Raw genomic sequence first — 15,794 nt, forward strand, 5'->3', positions numbered from 1 at the left:
GCTGCAATTTGTTGTTGGGTCCTGAGATCCACTGTTCGAGAAACAATCTATTTCTTTCCATCTACTCCTGCAAGAGGAGTTGGAAGACAATTCCATTAAGCATTGGTGTACTCCCTACGGATCACTTCGTCTACGGCGTGCCTTGTGTGCACACGAGGTGGGACGTGTATTGACAGCTCACCGCTGAGAAGTATGATTTTGCTCTATTCGCTCCGTTGGGACCAAGGTTTTTGCTTCTGGTTGATTGCGGGAAGACTGATATGTTGTTTTGTTCCACTTTAGACTCGAATATTCGCCCCCTTCTCAAGAAGATTGTGCGGACTCTGCGGCCTGTGCGATTCAGTTTGGCCAATCTGGATTCTACGTCGGCTATTTCGTTGCTCCGCCTAAGAAGCTGAGGATATGCTGAGAATCAGGTTTGCTTTTCAAGGACTGACCGATAGAGAAGCATCTCACCGTACCGTGGTGGTGGCTCTGTTTTTTGACTGAAGATACGGGACCTAATCGCGAAACTATCAGCGACAACGCTCGACCGCTCACCGTCCGTGCACAGCTTTAACTTGTACCCCAGTTACAAGGGGAATAACCGCGCGGTATTTTTGCAAGAATGGCGTGGGACCACCTTGACATCGACAAACCCCATGTCGCGTATATGATATTGGGTGGCTTCACCAGCCTGTTCATGTTGTGCTCGCTTTTTGTGAAGGAGAAACTCTATATCGGTGAAGCAACGGTCGCCACTCTGTGCGGTGTGATTTTTGGCCCTCATGCCGCCAATCTATTCGACCCCATATCGTGGGGCAACGTTGACAAGATTACACTGGAATGCTCGCGAATTGTCCTTGTGGTGCAATGCTTTGCTGTTGGCGTCGAACTGCCAAAATCTTACATGGAGAGGCACTGGAAATCGGTAGCACTGCTTCTGGTACCCGTGATGACATGGGGCTGGTTGGCGACCAGTCTTTTCATCTGGTGGATGGTACGTCCGTTGACGTGGTTGGAGAGCTTGATCTGTGCTGCCTGCGTCACGGCCACTGATCCCGTCCTGGCCTCGTCGGTCGTTGGTAAAGGCAAATTTGCAAAACGTGTTCCGAAACATCTTCGAGACTTGCTCTCTGCTGAATCAGGATGTAACGACGGCATGGCCTTCCCTTTTATTTATCTCTCGCTTTATATCCTAGCTTATCAACCTAGCACCAACAAGGTGGCGCTCCATTGGATTTGCATCACACTTCTTTATGAATGCATCCTAGGTGGCTTTCTCGGATTTATGATTGGTTATGCTGGCCGTCATGCCATCAGGTTTGCGGAGCGGAAGGGGATCATTGATCGAGAGAGTTTCTTGGTCTTCTACTTCGTGTTAGCTCTCTTTTGTGCTGGAACCGGTAGTCTACTGGGGATGGACGATTTACTGATGGGGTTTTCAGCCGGAGTAGGGTTTAGTAACGATGGCTGGTTCACTGAGAAAACAGAAGAGTCCCATGTCTCCAATGTCATCGATCTGCTGCTAAACTTGGCGTATTTTGTCTATTTTGGCGCAATCATCCCCTGGCAGGAGTTCGACGCACCAGAGATTGGTCTTCCAGTTTGGAGATTGGTCATTATTGCGATTTTTGTGATCTTTTTTCGTCGGATACCCATTATGCTGCTCCTGAAACCTGTTATACCGGACGTTAAAACTTGGCGGGAGGCCCTCTTCGCCGGCCATTTTGGGCCAATTGGCGTCGGTGCGATTTTCGCTTGTATCCTAGCTCGAGCAGAGCTGGAGACACATTCTACTCAACCGCTCGATGGGCTTCCGGGGAAAGGCTCCCCCAATTACATGGTTATCCAGCTTATTTGGCCTATAACAACCTTCCTGGTTATCTCATCCATTCTCGTCCACGGATCCTCGGTTGCTGTGTTTACTCTCGGCAAGCGCATCAATACGTTGACGATAACCATGTCTTACACAACTGCCAACGACGAAGGGCCGTCTTGGATGAACCGACTTCCTCGAATTCAATCCCAGTCCAAAGCTTCTCTGTCCTTGCGCAAGGAGTCCCTCGATTCGTCTAACGAAGCGCTACCTCAGTTCCCGCCTGGGACTTTGGGTCCAATTGGTATTCCTGGCAACTTGTTGCGACGGCAGAGAGAAGGAGAGCAGCCCAGTCAGCCGGGTAGTCGTGCTTCCAGCCGAAAACCTACCAGAAGAAAGAAGCTAGGAGCGGGAGGTCCAATCAGTCAATCTGCTATCATGCCACAACGAAGAACCGAGCCTGTAACGGCCGACGAAACTGTAGATCTTGAAGAGCAGCCTATCGACCGGGCTGTAGAAGCGGGAAGACCTAGGATCGAATCTGGGACGGAGGGTGAGGAAGAACCGTTTAGACGGCCTGAGTTAGAAGTCTACCAAGAAGGAGACAACATGATCATTGAAGACGAAGAAGGAAATGTTCTTGAAACTACAGATATTAGCCATCTTTCGCCTGAACAACGAGAGCAAGAGATTATGGCCCAGCACAAGCGTATCCGTGAGGATCCCACTGGATTTTTTGCTAAGGCGAAAGGGCTTCCCCATGAGCAAACGGAAGGAGAAGCCATTAAGAAGGCTATTGGAAAGGATCTTGCTCGTCCACTCAAGCAGTTTAGAAACCATTTGCCCTGGAACAATGGCAAGGAGAAAGATGCGGAGGCAGGTGGTGAGCCCTCGAAAAAGAAGACAAAGAAGGAGCGCAAACGTCGGTCTGCTCGCGCTTATCAGTTCGCAAATACAATCATAGTCGAGGACGAAGACGGTGAAGTTATCAAGAAATATACCATTCCTGGTCACAAGACAACCAAGAAGCCCACCATAGAAGGTGAACCGTCCACCAAAGCAGCGTCGGCGGCTCGGAAATGGAGCGTGGCCCGAGTGGGTACGTGGATTGGGCGTGGCGACGGCATGGCAAGCGCAGCTAAACCGAAAGACGAGGAAGAAGCGTCATCTGACGAGGAGAGGCTCCGGTTTACTGTGCCTGGAAAGGATGGGCGAGGCCATCGTCTTGGAGGTCGTAGAATGACCAAGGAGGATTTTATTAGAGAGATTCAACGCCTTGAACCTCAGACGCGAAAAGAGATCTACGATGAAGACATTCCAGGTCAATTGAAGCCTGACACCGGAGACGAACAACCTGAGACCACGCGGCGGGCGCAGGGTGGTCAAGTGGAAGGTCAGGGAACGCCTCCTTGCCCTACACCAGCCGAATATACCCCGTTAATTGGACAAGAGGAGAGCATAGGAAGAGAACAAGAGGTGCCTGCTCCTGACGTCGCGGCCACGTTAGCTCAATATACCGGTCCCGACACTTCGGCCGCAGAAGCCCGCCGTCGCCGTCTCCTTGGACCTCGGGAATCACCCCCTCCATCACCAACCAGCAGCGTCCGGCGTCGTCGCGACTCCGAGGACGATGGAACAAGACGTATCCCACCTGCAGAACGTAGACAGCTAGCTGGCCTGCCACCATCGCAACCCGCATCCGCGACGTCACGGGCCAAAGATATCGATCCGGAGACCGGGGAAACACATGTGGAACGGCAGCGCCGTCTTGCTGCCTTGGGTCAGCTACCTGACACCGGTGACGATGAGGACGCTGAAGGGCGTGGTCGCCACCGCGGTGACGGGCACTCTGATAGCGAAGATGACGGGCGGCCGCGCCCGGTGAGAGGGAAGGTATCATTTGCCGACGGAACACGGCCGGCGAAGACGAGGCCGGGCGCGATGGCGGTGCACCCTCCTCGGGGTGCGAGTAGCGGTGGTGCACCTACGGCGGAGCAAACGTCGTCGCAACCCAGTTCGAGCTCTAGCAGTGGAAATGGAAATGGCAATGGGAGTAGTAGCGGGAATGGGGACGGTAACGGTAACGGTAACGGCGATTCTAGACGACATGTATCACGTATTTCATGGGGAGGAGAGAGAGGTAGATCATGATTGTGACGAGTGATGATTGATTCCATACACATGTCTAGAACATGCGTATAAGAAAGACATATATATATATATATATATATATACCCGGAGTGTTGGGTATAGATATCCATTGACGAATATCGGGAGAGCGTGGTTTAGCGCGTTATGTTTTTGAGTTTTCAGCGCGAGCATATGTCCCATACCTTACGCCTTTGTCTTGCGAATGTTTTACTCGCGTTTACTACCCATATATACCCAGATTAGTATATTAGTGTGTATGTGTGAATGGAGTTTTGAATTGCAAACACACCTTGGGATGCTATTTCATGGTGAACCAGGGCCTCTCGGATTAGCTATTAATTCTTTGTGATGGACAAATTCATCTAATTCCGGCTAGGATTTGGTGTCTCTACCGAGTGCCCAACTACCTCAAGATACTGGCTGAGTGCATCGTGTTGATACGAGAGTATGCTAAAACCCGAGACAATATCTAACGATGACCTCAAAGTTTCCAGCTAACACACCTTTCAATGCCACCTGGCTCTATTTCTGTGGTGGGCACCTAGTTTGCCGGGCTGTCTACGTTGCAACGCTTCAATGTTCCCACAAGAAGTATGAAAATAGGCGGGTGCACGAGGCCCAAAAGCAAGAAAAAAGATTCCTTTTGGAAATAAAGCGTGATGGAAGAAACAGAAAAACTAGCCTGGACCATTCATGGAGTAGTTATAGATAGACATACATAGAGGTAGGGTGGGGGAGTAACTTGATGTAGAAAATGGGACATAAACCAGATTACGTGAAATAGCAGAAAAGACTCAATCCCCCCCCAACCAGCAGCCGTCATAGCAACAAAGATTTGGGCTTCGAGGGAAATTGTGGGAAGAGGTTTGGGAACAAAAAAACTATATGACATCGTAAAAACTTTCTTCGCATAACAGACGTGACGCAGGAATCATCTTGACGGGGAGGGGTGGAGATTAAGGAGTCTGGGTAAAAGAGGTAAGCTTGGAGAGCCTTTTCCCAGGGCGTCGTGGGGATAATGATAACCATAGGAGCGCATTTATGGGACGACATGCAACGTTCGGGGGTATGTCCAGTTCCAAAAGAATATCCTTCGAGAACCCATGACGCGACGGATATCATTAAAAGTAACGCAGGAAAAAGGCGATCTAGTAATTCGGTCTTGGTGGGTAGTCTTCTGGGCGCCCGGTGGAGCTCTTGCCAGAGCCGTATTGCTGGAAAGGGAAGAGAGAATTTTAGTATATGTGGCTATAGGCAGAGTAAGAGAGGGGGGGAAAAGCTGAGACATACCTTGCGTCTCAATGCCTCGAGCCGCTTCTTCTTGGTATGGGCATTGATGTAGGTGCCGATGATGAAGCCAACAATGTTGAAGAACGGCACCCAGGTCTGCTCTGGGAGGAACTTCTGGGCGAATGCCAGCGACAGTGGCGAAACAACCCAGCTGACCTTCATCACACGGAAGAATCCAGACTTCACAGTAGCCCGGACCTGGTGGAAGGTGCGAGCGCCAGCGATGATAGCCATCGAGGCCAGATAGATGACGTTCTGGATGGGCGAGATCTACAAAAAGCGATTTCCATTAGCCAAAAAAGAAAAAAAAAAGAAAAGGGACATTGCAACTTCGACAATCGCGCGAAGCGTGGACGAGGGATCCATGGGCATACAATGAGGTTGCTAGCCAGAATCTGTAGGATCTTGGCCTTGAGACTGGTGCGGCCGGCAAAGACCCTCTGCAGGATACCGATCAAGAAATGGCCAAGCGGAGCGCTGATGAAAGCGCCGTAAATCGACATCTTTGGTATCCTGGAATTGAAGTAATGGCCATGCTTGCTGCGATCGTGCGCGATCCACGAAGCAAGGATCTCCTGCAGGGCAAAGAGCGACCCCGAGGTGATCATTTTGGTCCGGAGCGGGTTCGATTGGAGCTGCTTAAGGTACGCCTGTTCAATTGCAAACGGGGTTAAATTGTCAGCAGCAAGAAACCAACGATCGCAGCACATCTCCCCGACGGGCCAAAAAGAAAAAAAAAAAAAGAACATACAGCCAGGTATCCATTCTGCGTCTTTCCTCCGGTCAATTTTTCTCCGACCTTGTGAGCGAGTTCCTCGCCGACCTTGGTCGCGGTCTTGACTGTTTCCTTCTCGAATTTGACCGACATTTTGAGCGCTGGAGCCGGTGGCCTTCGACACGGTATGAAGGATGTACGACGGATTGGATTATTATTATTATTATTATGATGATGCTGGACCAGAGGAGAGAGAGACAAGGGAAAATGGGGTTTGCGACGGGTATTGTGATGGAGGTCGAGAGGTCAGCTCTCCGAGGCCGCTCAGCGTGGGGAAGGGGTTCGCGTTTAGTTAGCCTGGTCGCCTTGTTTGTTTATGATTGGGGAAGAGCTGAAGCGGGCTGGACCGAGGTCAGGATCGAGTTTTAGCCACCGTCTGAGGGAGGGAACGCAGAGCCGGGGTCGCCGGGATAAGTTGGTTTCTGCTACCGAACGCCAGGGTCGGCAAAGGGAGTGCGATGGAGTGCAATTGAGAGCGTCTCGCAGCCACCGGAGAAAACAAGCCCAATCAAAGCGGAATGATGCGCCTGTGGTTTTGATTTTATGTACTCCGTAGCTGGTTTTCTTTTGCTGCTCTTCGCGACCTGCGCAGCGACAGCTGGGCTCGGAAAAATGGTTTCCGGCGGTTTTTGGTGAATAAGTTACCGCTTGACAGGCTGCACGTCAGCGTCAGCGTTTCGCGCATCGCGGCAACGCTTTTCAACTTACCTAGATCCACGCCTGGCCAGGAACCGTTTTTCAACAGATTACTGTGCGGTTGTCGTTCCAAACAAAAAAAAAAAAAATAAAGGAGAAAAGGTCTCCGTACACAGCGAAAAGTGGTGATGGCTGCGGGTTGAGACGAACGGCGTTTGGTGGCGATGTTACGGCAAGCGTATTACCATGACAACCGACTCGAAGTCCCGTTCCCAGCCTCCGAATTAATGTTCAACCAGATCTCTTGACTCGGCACAAATCGAACCGTCAATCGAGTTGCTCCGTCTCCTGCTTCCAATGCTTGAATGGAATGCTACTTGTGTACCTGATACCCACAGAGTCCTGGCAAATTAACGCCTTTCTACGGGGTATGCGGGATTGCATTGCTTTCAAGATACCCAGTCGCTCTTACAACTTGGGAGATGGATATCGTCTCTAATTTGAACATGTTTGCTGCTGGCTGGCTGGCTGTTACCCCGTGCGCGATCTTTGAATGCGCCGGTGTGAAGGACGAATGCCCTGAGATGGTTGTATGTATACGTACGGTTTAACGATGCTGGTGATCTCCTGCTTGGGCAAAGTTCCTTGTGGTCATGATGTTTGTGTCTGATATTAAGTCTGACCACGGAGTGTTCCGGCTGGATTCAATGACCTCGTGATATCACCGTTGGTCTTGGGGGTTCTTTGAATGAGACGACGAGGGTTTGTCGACGGAAGATAGGATGATTTGTAGGGAAGGGCTGATGTATGGGATTGCTTAACTACTACCAACTAGTCAGCTCTCAGAGCGCGATCAGCAATCTCCATCCAACGTCCGCCAGATGGCATCTGATGTACTCTCTCCTCTCTTCCTCTCTCCCTTTGACAACCAAAAGCGTCCATCAACCTTGTCCCGGAAAGGGAGTTTTTCCGACCGCCAAACGTAATTTCACAGCGCGTAGTTTGTGTGCACAGCCTCGGTTCACATGAGACGTTTTGCATCCGAATGTCCGCCGTAGGGCCAGCGCTGGATGCTGAAGGGAATGGCAGCAACTTCATTCTTTCAAAGAATCACTCATTCGTGAAAAGGCACGAAGAGCCCGTTTGGGTAGATGGACAATGGAGGACACCGTCACCACCCCCGATCCCTTAGAGCCGTCGGTTCAAGCGGAACCCAGCCCTGCAGCAAATAGGGCTGAAGAGAAAGCACAATGGCAGCCCAAGGGCCAAAAGACCTGTGGGTGTAGCACCTTGAAGGACACTCTCTCAAAGGCAGATAGCACAGCCCTACGCTTAAGCAAGTAAGTCCGCCGTTTGTTCCCTGGCCAAATCCCAAAGGGCCGCGAGAAAACCTATCGTTCTGACCAAAACAAAAAAAACTCGCCAGCTTAATATCCACGTCGTACGGAGAAGAAGCCACACTGGCGATAGCTGGCTACTCTGCCGACATCCTGCACCATGCGCTCCTTTCCCCGCCGCTACGAGCCATCTTCTCTTGCCTTCGCACCCGTCTGGGGCTCTCCGCGTCTGCAGATGATTCGAAATCGCAGACGCGGCCTCTTCTTGCCCTGGCATCCCTGATCTCCGAGACCCGGACCGCTCTCCGTTTGCTCGGCCTGATACCGCTCTGGGAATGGGGTTCGGCGACTGTGAAATCACCGCCGGCTGATCCAGTCCTGCGGTCGGTAGCTTTTGCCCAGGTTGTCGTCAACGTCATCTACCAATTCATGGAGAACGTTGCGTTTCTTGCGTCCAAGGGCGTGGTCTCGCAGCGTCTCCTCCAGCGTCTGGGTGGCGTTGGGAAATGGTATATCTGGTCTACCCGAGCATGGTTGGGCCATGTCGTTCTGGAATTTGTGCGCCTGTGGCGAGAACGATCGCTAGCTGCGAGGCAGAAGGAACTAGCACTGGCGAAAGCGTCATCGTCGGATGATAGGCTTAGCGATGAAGATCAGCGTGCTGAGGCTCTGCGGATGCGGGCTTGGCGGAAGAGCTTGGTGAATAACCTTGCCTGGTTCCCGCTCTGTGTGCACTGGAGCCTGGAGGATGGAGCCCGGGTGCCGAGTAACATAGTTGGACTGCTGAGTTTCATTGCTACTGCTTGGAAAGTGAGCGATTTATGGAAGGCAACCGCAAGCGCGATCTGAACTAGCCATCGGAGCGAGCCCCCGAGTTAAGGCAGCGAGAGGCGTTGGGCATTCGCATTGGTCATGCGCTATGTATTACGAAGATTTTATCTATACAAGGTCGTACGTACACTGCGGATATATGGGTAGATCATCACCCTTGGTTCGACAAGAGACCTGCCCAGGGAAGCGGCTTTGATGGCTGCGGCAAGACATGCACCACCCAAAACGTGACAAGCAGCATATTATCTGACGACTACCCCAAGCAGCTATAGCAATATTGGGAGACTCATGGGATAAATGTTGAGGGTTGTAGGAAGCTATCATGACGCAAAAATCCAGCAAGGAGCGTATTTCCCATTCTTATGTGGGGGGGAAACCTTTTTTCTTCCTAGTCGTCCTCAAACTATAGAGCAAAGACCATAGAGCAGCAGACTCAAGAGCCCCGATCTCGGGGACATGGCTTAACTTTCTCCTTAAAACTTTGGCCATTATATATGTCATTAGCATCGTCATGTGCGATAAGAACCTCAAATGAACCTAAAAGTAATGCCTCGTCGCTTGGCTGCCACCAAGGCTTTGGGTCAAGTGAGCGAGCGCGTTTTTTTGGACACTTTTTCGACGAAATCCAACGTCTGGAACCTCAAGCCACACTTGCGCCAAGCCTTAACTGAGAGCTTTCCACTCAGCTGGATTGCGCCACTCAACACTAAACCGTTTTGGGTTATACAACGCCACATTTTGAGCCCGCCGCTGAACCGCGAGAGAAATGCAGGCGGAACAGCAACCTGATAGCAGACAGGTCTGATGAGATTTGTGTGTGCGTGCATGTTTGCGATATTTATGGCTGTGTTTCCGGGTTTGAGTCAATTGGAGGAGTCATTATTGGCGGCCAAAAAAAAAAAAGAATAAACAAATAAAGAAATAAAAAAACTAAAAAGACAATTTGATAGTGACAAGAGAGGGATTCGAACCCTCGCCCCTTTCGAGACATGGAAACTTTTGCTTCAGGTTGGCCTGAACCATGCGCCTTAACCACTCGGCCATCTTGCCTTGACTCTGTTGCCAGACACAAAAGAATAAAAGGGCGGGAATCAAACCAAGGTCCCGTACCTTTTTTCCCCCCACGTTCTCCGTACATCGACCGAGTCCTGGGAGCCGTGGAGTACGGGGTAGCGATTTGAAATGTTATATTGGCCAGACCACACTATGCACTCCAGTGCAAACTCTGTGGAAGCATATCCTGACCATGATGAGCAGGGTGCTTTGAAAGCATGTTAATTACCTTGTTACCCGGCACCTGGAGTGTGAAATATTTTGTTTCAAAACAATATGCAACTCCTCTCTCTCTCGCCTCCCCGCAACCATGGACTCACGAACTCCGTAGGTAAGCCGAAAACATGGGAGATTGTGTAGAGAACTGCATGTGCGAGGCGACACACAAGCCATTTCCAACTTCAAATTTGATGATGATGAATGGACTTGACACTAGCATATCCCACAGCTTCTGCTACCTGCTGCTGGGGTTGTCGCGGAGTTTCAGTTGAGAATCTTATTCGCGTACAGGGCTTCTGGATACCACGTCACCATGATTCCATTGATTGGGCGTAACGGCGCAGATGGCCTGGATGGAATGCCTTTCGGACGATCCAAGCCACATTATCCCTACATGTCAAAAGTTGGATACTTTCCAGCCGGCCTTGCCAAACTGGCGAATGGGCGAGTTCCGTCTCACAGCGCCCCCGACAATACACCTTCCGATGCTCCGATACCGTGGGTTTCTCAGCCCAGCCCCTTTGCCAATGAGCAATTGGACAGCGCTTATCAGCCCATCGCATGGTTTACTTGGTACCGGTTCATATAAATCTTCCCACCGACGGAACATCGAAATTCATCGAAATAGCTTCCATTAGGGTTTGTTGCCTCTGACAGCCAGTCACTCGTTTGGAGAAAAGGGGAAACAAAAAATTCAAAAAAAAGAGGGAAAAAAAACACAATTTCCAATCTACATCCTCAGAGCAGGAATCATTTATCATCGACCCAGTTGCCTTCGGACTTCCTGTTTTCCAGTTCTTTTCGTTCAGAGCCCAGGACCGGCCTTAAAGAACTTTTCCGCTTGCGGGCGCCTGCAGTGGCTGTCTGGCGCTGTCTTCGCCTGCGTCAACCTTTTGATTTCGCCAGGAAAATCGATATTTCACCACAGGCAAGATGATGAAACGAAGCATCTTCACAACCATTACCCCGTTGCCTTCCTATATTACTCGTGAAACCGTCATCGAAGCTCTGCACCAACACTCGGAGATGATAGAGCTGAATCCACTCGTCATCAAACACGTAAGATGCAAACCTCCTGGCAACGCTCCTTCGGACGAATTTCACTGTGTGTGGTACGAATTGACGGACAAAATACACTATCTACCGGGTGGAATTCTCTCTGGAAACGTTTCGTATAAGGCATGTTTCCACGACCTGCCCAGAGGCCTCCAGACCCATGTTTACGCCCCTACGGGGCTGGATATAAAGGAGAAATGGAGCGTCGGAGGGAACATGCCCGGTGAACCACGGGAACCAATCGAATTGGGTCTCCTTGACGTCCCCCGCGAAGGTCTGTACCTTCGAGAAGACGTCGATATGAGGTCTAACATCCTCACGACAAGCTTTGTGAAAAGGACCTTGAAAAAGGCTCATTCCGTCCTCGTCGAACGATTAATTGTCAAAGCCGACTTACTGAAACAACGCTACGAAGATGCACAGCGACAGAGCTTCATACCCCGGAGCTTAACGTATCCACTTACGGAGACGGATTCACACCGTGGCAGCATATATTCGCCGCCGTCCCCTGGCTTCCAAACCACTAGACCGGATCAGATACCTGCCCCGATCGTACCGCGTCTCGCGTTCCCAGATGACATGCATCTTCGGGCACGGGCCTCGTGCCATGCCGTCAGTCCGGGCCCTGTAGATACGTTCCGACATTCACATTACATTCCGCCCAAACAGGCACATATCGTTGAAATAGACAGCACGCCGGTGTATGCTCCCCGTATAGGAGTCGGGCAGGCCGATATATTCTCCCGGGAGAAGAATCCTGCGGTATCTACAAAGCGTGCCCCTGTCATTCCGTGACACGGTCGTGTAGGGTTCGGATAGGCCACGTCCGGGCTTTCTGCCTTGGATAGAACATGTGGTTTATTCCGATGCCTGGGAATTGGAAAGGTGGTATTAATTTATGATCTGATTATCGATCGAGTCCAAGGCAGGGTGTGCGGCTGCATCCGTTTTCTCAATTTTCGAATGTCTTCTCTCTATTCACGTTCCTGGAGCATTATATAGGCCTTGTTTTGTATTGGGATACCCGGCTTTTGTTTTGTATGATGAAATTCTTTTTGGTGTGCATACTGCAAAATAAAATATAACTGTAAAAAGTTTGTCAATTCCAAAAGAAAAAGGGAGATAGAATTGAATTTCAACATTTTCTTTTCCTCTGGCGGTCCTAACCCCTTTTCGAATAACCACCACACCACTATAATATCAAATGATGCAAACAGGTCCGTTGGGAATAAGCTGTCCAGTTGTTCCATTCATGAAGTTGTTCTCTACGGCGATTTCCAAACGAAAATGCCAGTCACATGGGGCATCAGAATGTTCATGACTCAAAACATGGTTTTTCACGGCTGCCTGGAGCCTGAATGATTCCAATAAAATTCACTTCTCTGCAGAAGGATTTTTTTTTTAACAGTTATTCTCAGAAGGAAGGGAAATCCGGGACCTTTTTCTGGATAGCGAATACCTGGAGAGATGGGGGGCAAGGTGTTCTCGGAGCCAAGGGGCGATCAGGCCGCCCTCCGGACCCCTCGAATGAGCGAGGCTGTCTACATTCGCACAAGGGATTTCTGCATCGACAAGCTTCGGCAGAGCTTCGAGGTCGTGGTCGCGCCGCCAGAAGCCCCGGGCAAACTAGACTATGGGGACGTGGACACTCTCGTCCAAGGACTTCGACCGGGATTCACATGGGAAGAAGTTGGGAAGCGATTAAACTCCGTCCGCACGGTGAGGAATGGAGAGACGCGAAGCTTTGCTGTTCCTATCGTATGTTCTGACGGTGATGGTGATGACGGCGAGGAGGACACGTATGCGCAGGTCGATGTGCATGTGTGCCGTCCTGGATTTATGGAGTGGGAGTGCCTGCTTGACTCGTATGGTGATATGTGGAAGATCGTGGGCAAGTTTATGAGGCCGCTCGGCCTGACGGCGACGGATAAGGGGCTTCATGTTCGCATTGCAGAGATCGAACCGTTCAATCGAGCGTATAGCATGGTCTACCTCACGCATAGTCCGATGGATGTGCTGGACTTCGTGGGGCTGGATGTGGAGCGGTATCAACGCGGCTTCAAGACTCTCGATGAGCTCTACGGCTGGTGCGCGAGCGCGAAATATTTTCATCGTGATGCGCATTCGTCTGGCTTGGAGACGTCGAATGACCGGCAGAGAAAGAGAAAGAGGCCGATGTATCGAAACTTTGTTGATGAATGGATCCCCCGAAATGCTGAATTGTGGCAAGATAAGAAGCCAGCCTCGAGAGAGGATGTTGTCCAGCAAGCGCTACTGCGGTTCGGAAAGCAAGCAGAGTACAAAGAAAGGGTTACAGCATGGAGGTATAAAAGAGAGGAAGAGGAACTCTGGAGTGAAGTTGGGTGTGTTATCGCAGAAGAGTGCTCCACAAACGTGAATATTGTTCTTAGAGGCTTGAAGAGATGGGTGCGATTTACAAATGGTGATGGCGATGGGCGAAGTGCAAACGATGAACCGGTGCGGCTAGTTCTCCGCACTGAGGCAGAGATGGACCCAGACCGCCAGCCGCGTTGGGCATCGCAGATTTCACATGAACTGGGAGACAACCCCCTTTCAAAGGCTGAACTCCTCGAATGGGTTCGGAAACATTGGCAAGAGGTGAAAGTGCTTGAAAAGGGGCGCGTTGCCGCAGCAAAGGCAGCAAGGCGTTGATTTGATGCTAGGATTTTGCATTATGGGTTACGCTGGGGGAAATATCAAAGTTGAAATCAGATATCCTGTTGTTAATCATAGATAAATAAATAACTAGATGAAACAAGCTGTTTAATACGAAGGGATGGTCTTTATAAAAACACAGTTTCCCGAAGAGCAGTCGTGCAATGGGCTCAGCAAAAGAATGATGAGATGAAGGTCCGTGAACAGCTCCTGTTCTCTTTCCATTCGCCATAGGATGAATAGGTGGTTTTTGTCCATGTTTGTGACTGTGGAGGCCAATTCCTATTGTACAGCACGACGCAGATCCAAGGGGGTTCTCTCTCTCTCGCTCACTTCTTTCCTCAGGCTTTTCCTCACAAGCGGATAACTGCAATCTATAGTAAAGGCGCCGAAATCTCCCAAACTTTGCCCGACCAGCTTGGTTCTAGCCTTTTGCCCTAGTACAAAAATAAAACCCAGAATAAAGAGTGTAAGGTGGCCTTAAGAGGAATCGTACTTTCGTGCGATGTTCTGATACCATTCACTCTCGATAAAAGCATCCACTTTCCACGACTTGGAACCCGTTTCCACTATGCCCGCCATCGGGCCCTTCCAGACAAACGTGGCGGCATCGATACTCCGCAAATTTCCATCGTCCATGCAGATCTCAACTTGAACATGAGTTAACAGCTTAGAGTTTTCTGCCTCGAATTGATATATCCAGTTCCGCTGTTCGGGGGTCAAAGAGAAAATCACAAGGCCGTCAACACTGTCACCCAGTTCCCCTGATGGCAGCACTACTGGGAAGTTGGCTCCTTCGAAGACCGAGAGTTTGTATCCGAGTAAGCTCGCCTGGGTCATATTGGCGGCGACGTCGTAACCGGGCGGAGCGTCAGTTACAAATTGCAAGACCTGCGGGAGCATGAGCTGTCCGAACAGGAACATGGGCATGGGGCCTTTGAGCAGCTCATCGAGTCTCTCCGCTGATAACATGTTGTTCAAGGCCCGCTGATAATCTCGTGGGTATGTATGCTTGCACTCCATTTATGCTGCTCTGCGTATCAGTGGTATACGCCTAAAATGGTGGGTGGCTCCGTCCCGCGATTAGCTTGTTTTTTTAAGTAGAAATTGGAGGGTGGGGGCAGGTGTAGCAGGCGTAAAAAAAGAATGCAGAAAGAAGTAGGGTATAGGAGATTTCGGAGGCTAATTTATATATATCTGGCTTGTGCTGCCAACAAAATGACCTGGAGATGGACTGATTATGGGCAAACATCCCACCCAGCCCAGCATGGTGCTGTGGTCAATTCCAACGCTGGGAACAACAAACGACGACACAAACTGTGAGAAATAGCCTCCCGCTGCCAAATACAGTGTCAAAGCAAGGGCGAGATGGCGCCATTGGCTGATCAGAATAGCATGAGGAGCCTTGTTTCTGAATGAGGGAACAGTATCGAACCATCACCAGGGATTTTCGAGACGGAGAAGCCATCCCGCTTTTGGAAAAGGGCATAGGAACTGGCCGGACTGGAGTGATGACAGGGAGCCATCCTTATTTGGGGACGGGACACATCGTGGCAGCCTGGTGATCTGATCCAGCCTTGCTGTTGCCTTCCAACACCAGCACTCATCTTCACACGATGCCATGCCGATTGGCTCCAGCCCCTCCTGCAGATTGCGTTATTCAATGCATTGAAAGGCGAGCTGGAGGGTTCATTTTTCATGAGGTTGCTGCCCTCAAGACTTCCCTTGTAGCTACTGCATTTCCTCGAAGAAATCCAACTACCGATTGGCAATTGTATGATTGTTTTCTTTGTTATTGCTTTCATAGCATGATGAGCTGAAAGGGATAAACCTCGAAAAGCAGAAAGGGAGGCTCCTCTGTCGGGAACTGTCAGTGGAACTCCTTCATCGCCAGGCGCCGGAGGCGACCTGGGGAACATGGATCGCGCGGCGTTAGGCTTCCAAGCTGTCGTGGCGGCTTGCTGGGGCTGGT

At 50.5% G+C, this 15,794-nt stretch overlaps 8 protein-coding genes and 1 non-coding gene across 9 annotated transcripts; 5 read left to right on the top strand and 4 right to left on the bottom strand.

Moving 5' to 3' along the window:
* Positions 1-4,188, top strand: D8B26_007781 (uncharacterized protein). The gene is made up of 2 exons (XM_003067271.2): positions 1-190; positions 283-4,188. The coding sequence occupies exon 2, from the start codon at positions 608-610 to the stop codon at positions 3,947-3,949; it is 3,342 nt and encodes a 1,113-aa protein (XP_003067317.1). The 5' UTR covers positions 1-190; positions 283-607; the 3' UTR covers positions 3,950-4,188.
* A 580-nt stretch (positions 4,189-4,768) lies between these two features.
* On the bottom strand, positions 4,769-5,071 carry D8B26_007782 (uncharacterized protein; the record flags this gene model as incomplete). The annotated part of the gene is made up of 1 exon (XM_066125639.1): positions 4,769-5,071. One exon carries the CDS (start codon positions 5,069-5,071, stop codon positions 4,769-4,771), a length of 303 nt encoding a protein of 100 aa, XP_065981723.1.
* Positions 5,072-5,097: 26 nt separating this feature from the next.
* Positions 5,098-6,107, bottom strand: D8B26_007783 (uncharacterized protein; the record flags this gene model as incomplete). Its single annotated transcript, XM_003067272.2, has 4 exons — positions 5,098-5,163; positions 5,240-5,509; positions 5,614-5,889; positions 5,991-6,107. The coding sequence occupies 4 exons, from the start codon at positions 6,105-6,107 to the stop codon at positions 5,098-5,100; spliced, it is 729 nt and encodes a 242-aa protein (XP_003067318.1).
* A 1,701-nt stretch (positions 6,108-7,808) lies between these two features.
* On the top strand, positions 7,809-8,836 carry D8B26_007784 (uncharacterized protein; the record flags this gene model as incomplete). The annotated part of the gene is made up of 2 exons (XM_003067273.2): positions 7,809-7,990; positions 8,077-8,836. 2 exons carry the CDS (start codon positions 7,809-7,811, stop codon positions 8,834-8,836), a joined length of 942 nt encoding a protein of 313 aa, XP_003067319.2.
* Positions 8,837-9,768: 932 nt separating this feature from the next.
* On the bottom strand, positions 9,769-9,868 carry D8B26_007785. The gene has a single exon. It is a non-coding gene; the product is annotated as a tRNA-Leu (tRNA).
* Positions 9,869-10,403: 535 nt separating this feature from the next.
* Positions 10,404-10,679, top strand: D8B26_007786 (uncharacterized protein; the record flags this gene model as incomplete). Its single annotated transcript, XM_066125640.1, has 1 exon — positions 10,404-10,679. One exon carries the CDS (start codon positions 10,404-10,406, stop codon positions 10,677-10,679), a length of 276 nt encoding a protein of 91 aa, XP_065981724.1.
* A 344-nt stretch (positions 10,680-11,023) lies between these two features.
* On the top strand, positions 11,024-11,941 carry D8B26_007787 (uncharacterized protein; the record flags this gene model as incomplete). Its single annotated transcript, XM_003067274.2, has 1 exon — positions 11,024-11,941. The coding sequence occupies one exon, from the start codon at positions 11,024-11,026 to the stop codon at positions 11,939-11,941; it is 918 nt and encodes a 305-aa protein (XP_003067320.1).
* A 672-nt stretch (positions 11,942-12,613) lies between these two features.
* Positions 12,614-13,819, top strand: D8B26_007788 (uncharacterized protein; the record flags this gene model as incomplete). Its single annotated transcript, XM_003067275.2, has 1 exon — positions 12,614-13,819. One exon carries the CDS (start codon positions 12,614-12,616, stop codon positions 13,817-13,819), a length of 1,206 nt encoding a protein of 401 aa, XP_003067321.2.
* Positions 13,820-14,302: 483 nt separating this feature from the next.
* On the bottom strand, positions 14,303-14,845 carry D8B26_007789 (uncharacterized protein; the record flags this gene model as incomplete). The annotated part of the gene is made up of 1 exon (XM_003067276.2): positions 14,303-14,845. The coding sequence occupies one exon, from the start codon at positions 14,843-14,845 to the stop codon at positions 14,303-14,305; it is 543 nt and encodes a 180-aa protein (XP_003067322.2).
* Positions 14,846-15,794: the final 949 nt, after the last annotated feature.

This window comes from Coccidioides posadasii, chromosome 4 (genome assembly GCF_018416015.2).
Source record: "Coccidioides posadasii str. Silveira chromosome 4, complete sequence".
NCBI lineage: Eukaryota > Fungi > Ascomycota > Eurotiomycetes > Onygenales > Onygenaceae > Coccidioides > Coccidioides posadasii.

Bases quoted from the DNA above. Each gene is read 5' to 3' on its own strand.
- D8B26_007781 (XM_003067271.2), top strand. From the start codon at position 608: ATGGCGTGGGACCACCTTGACATCGACAAACCCCATGTCGCGTATATG.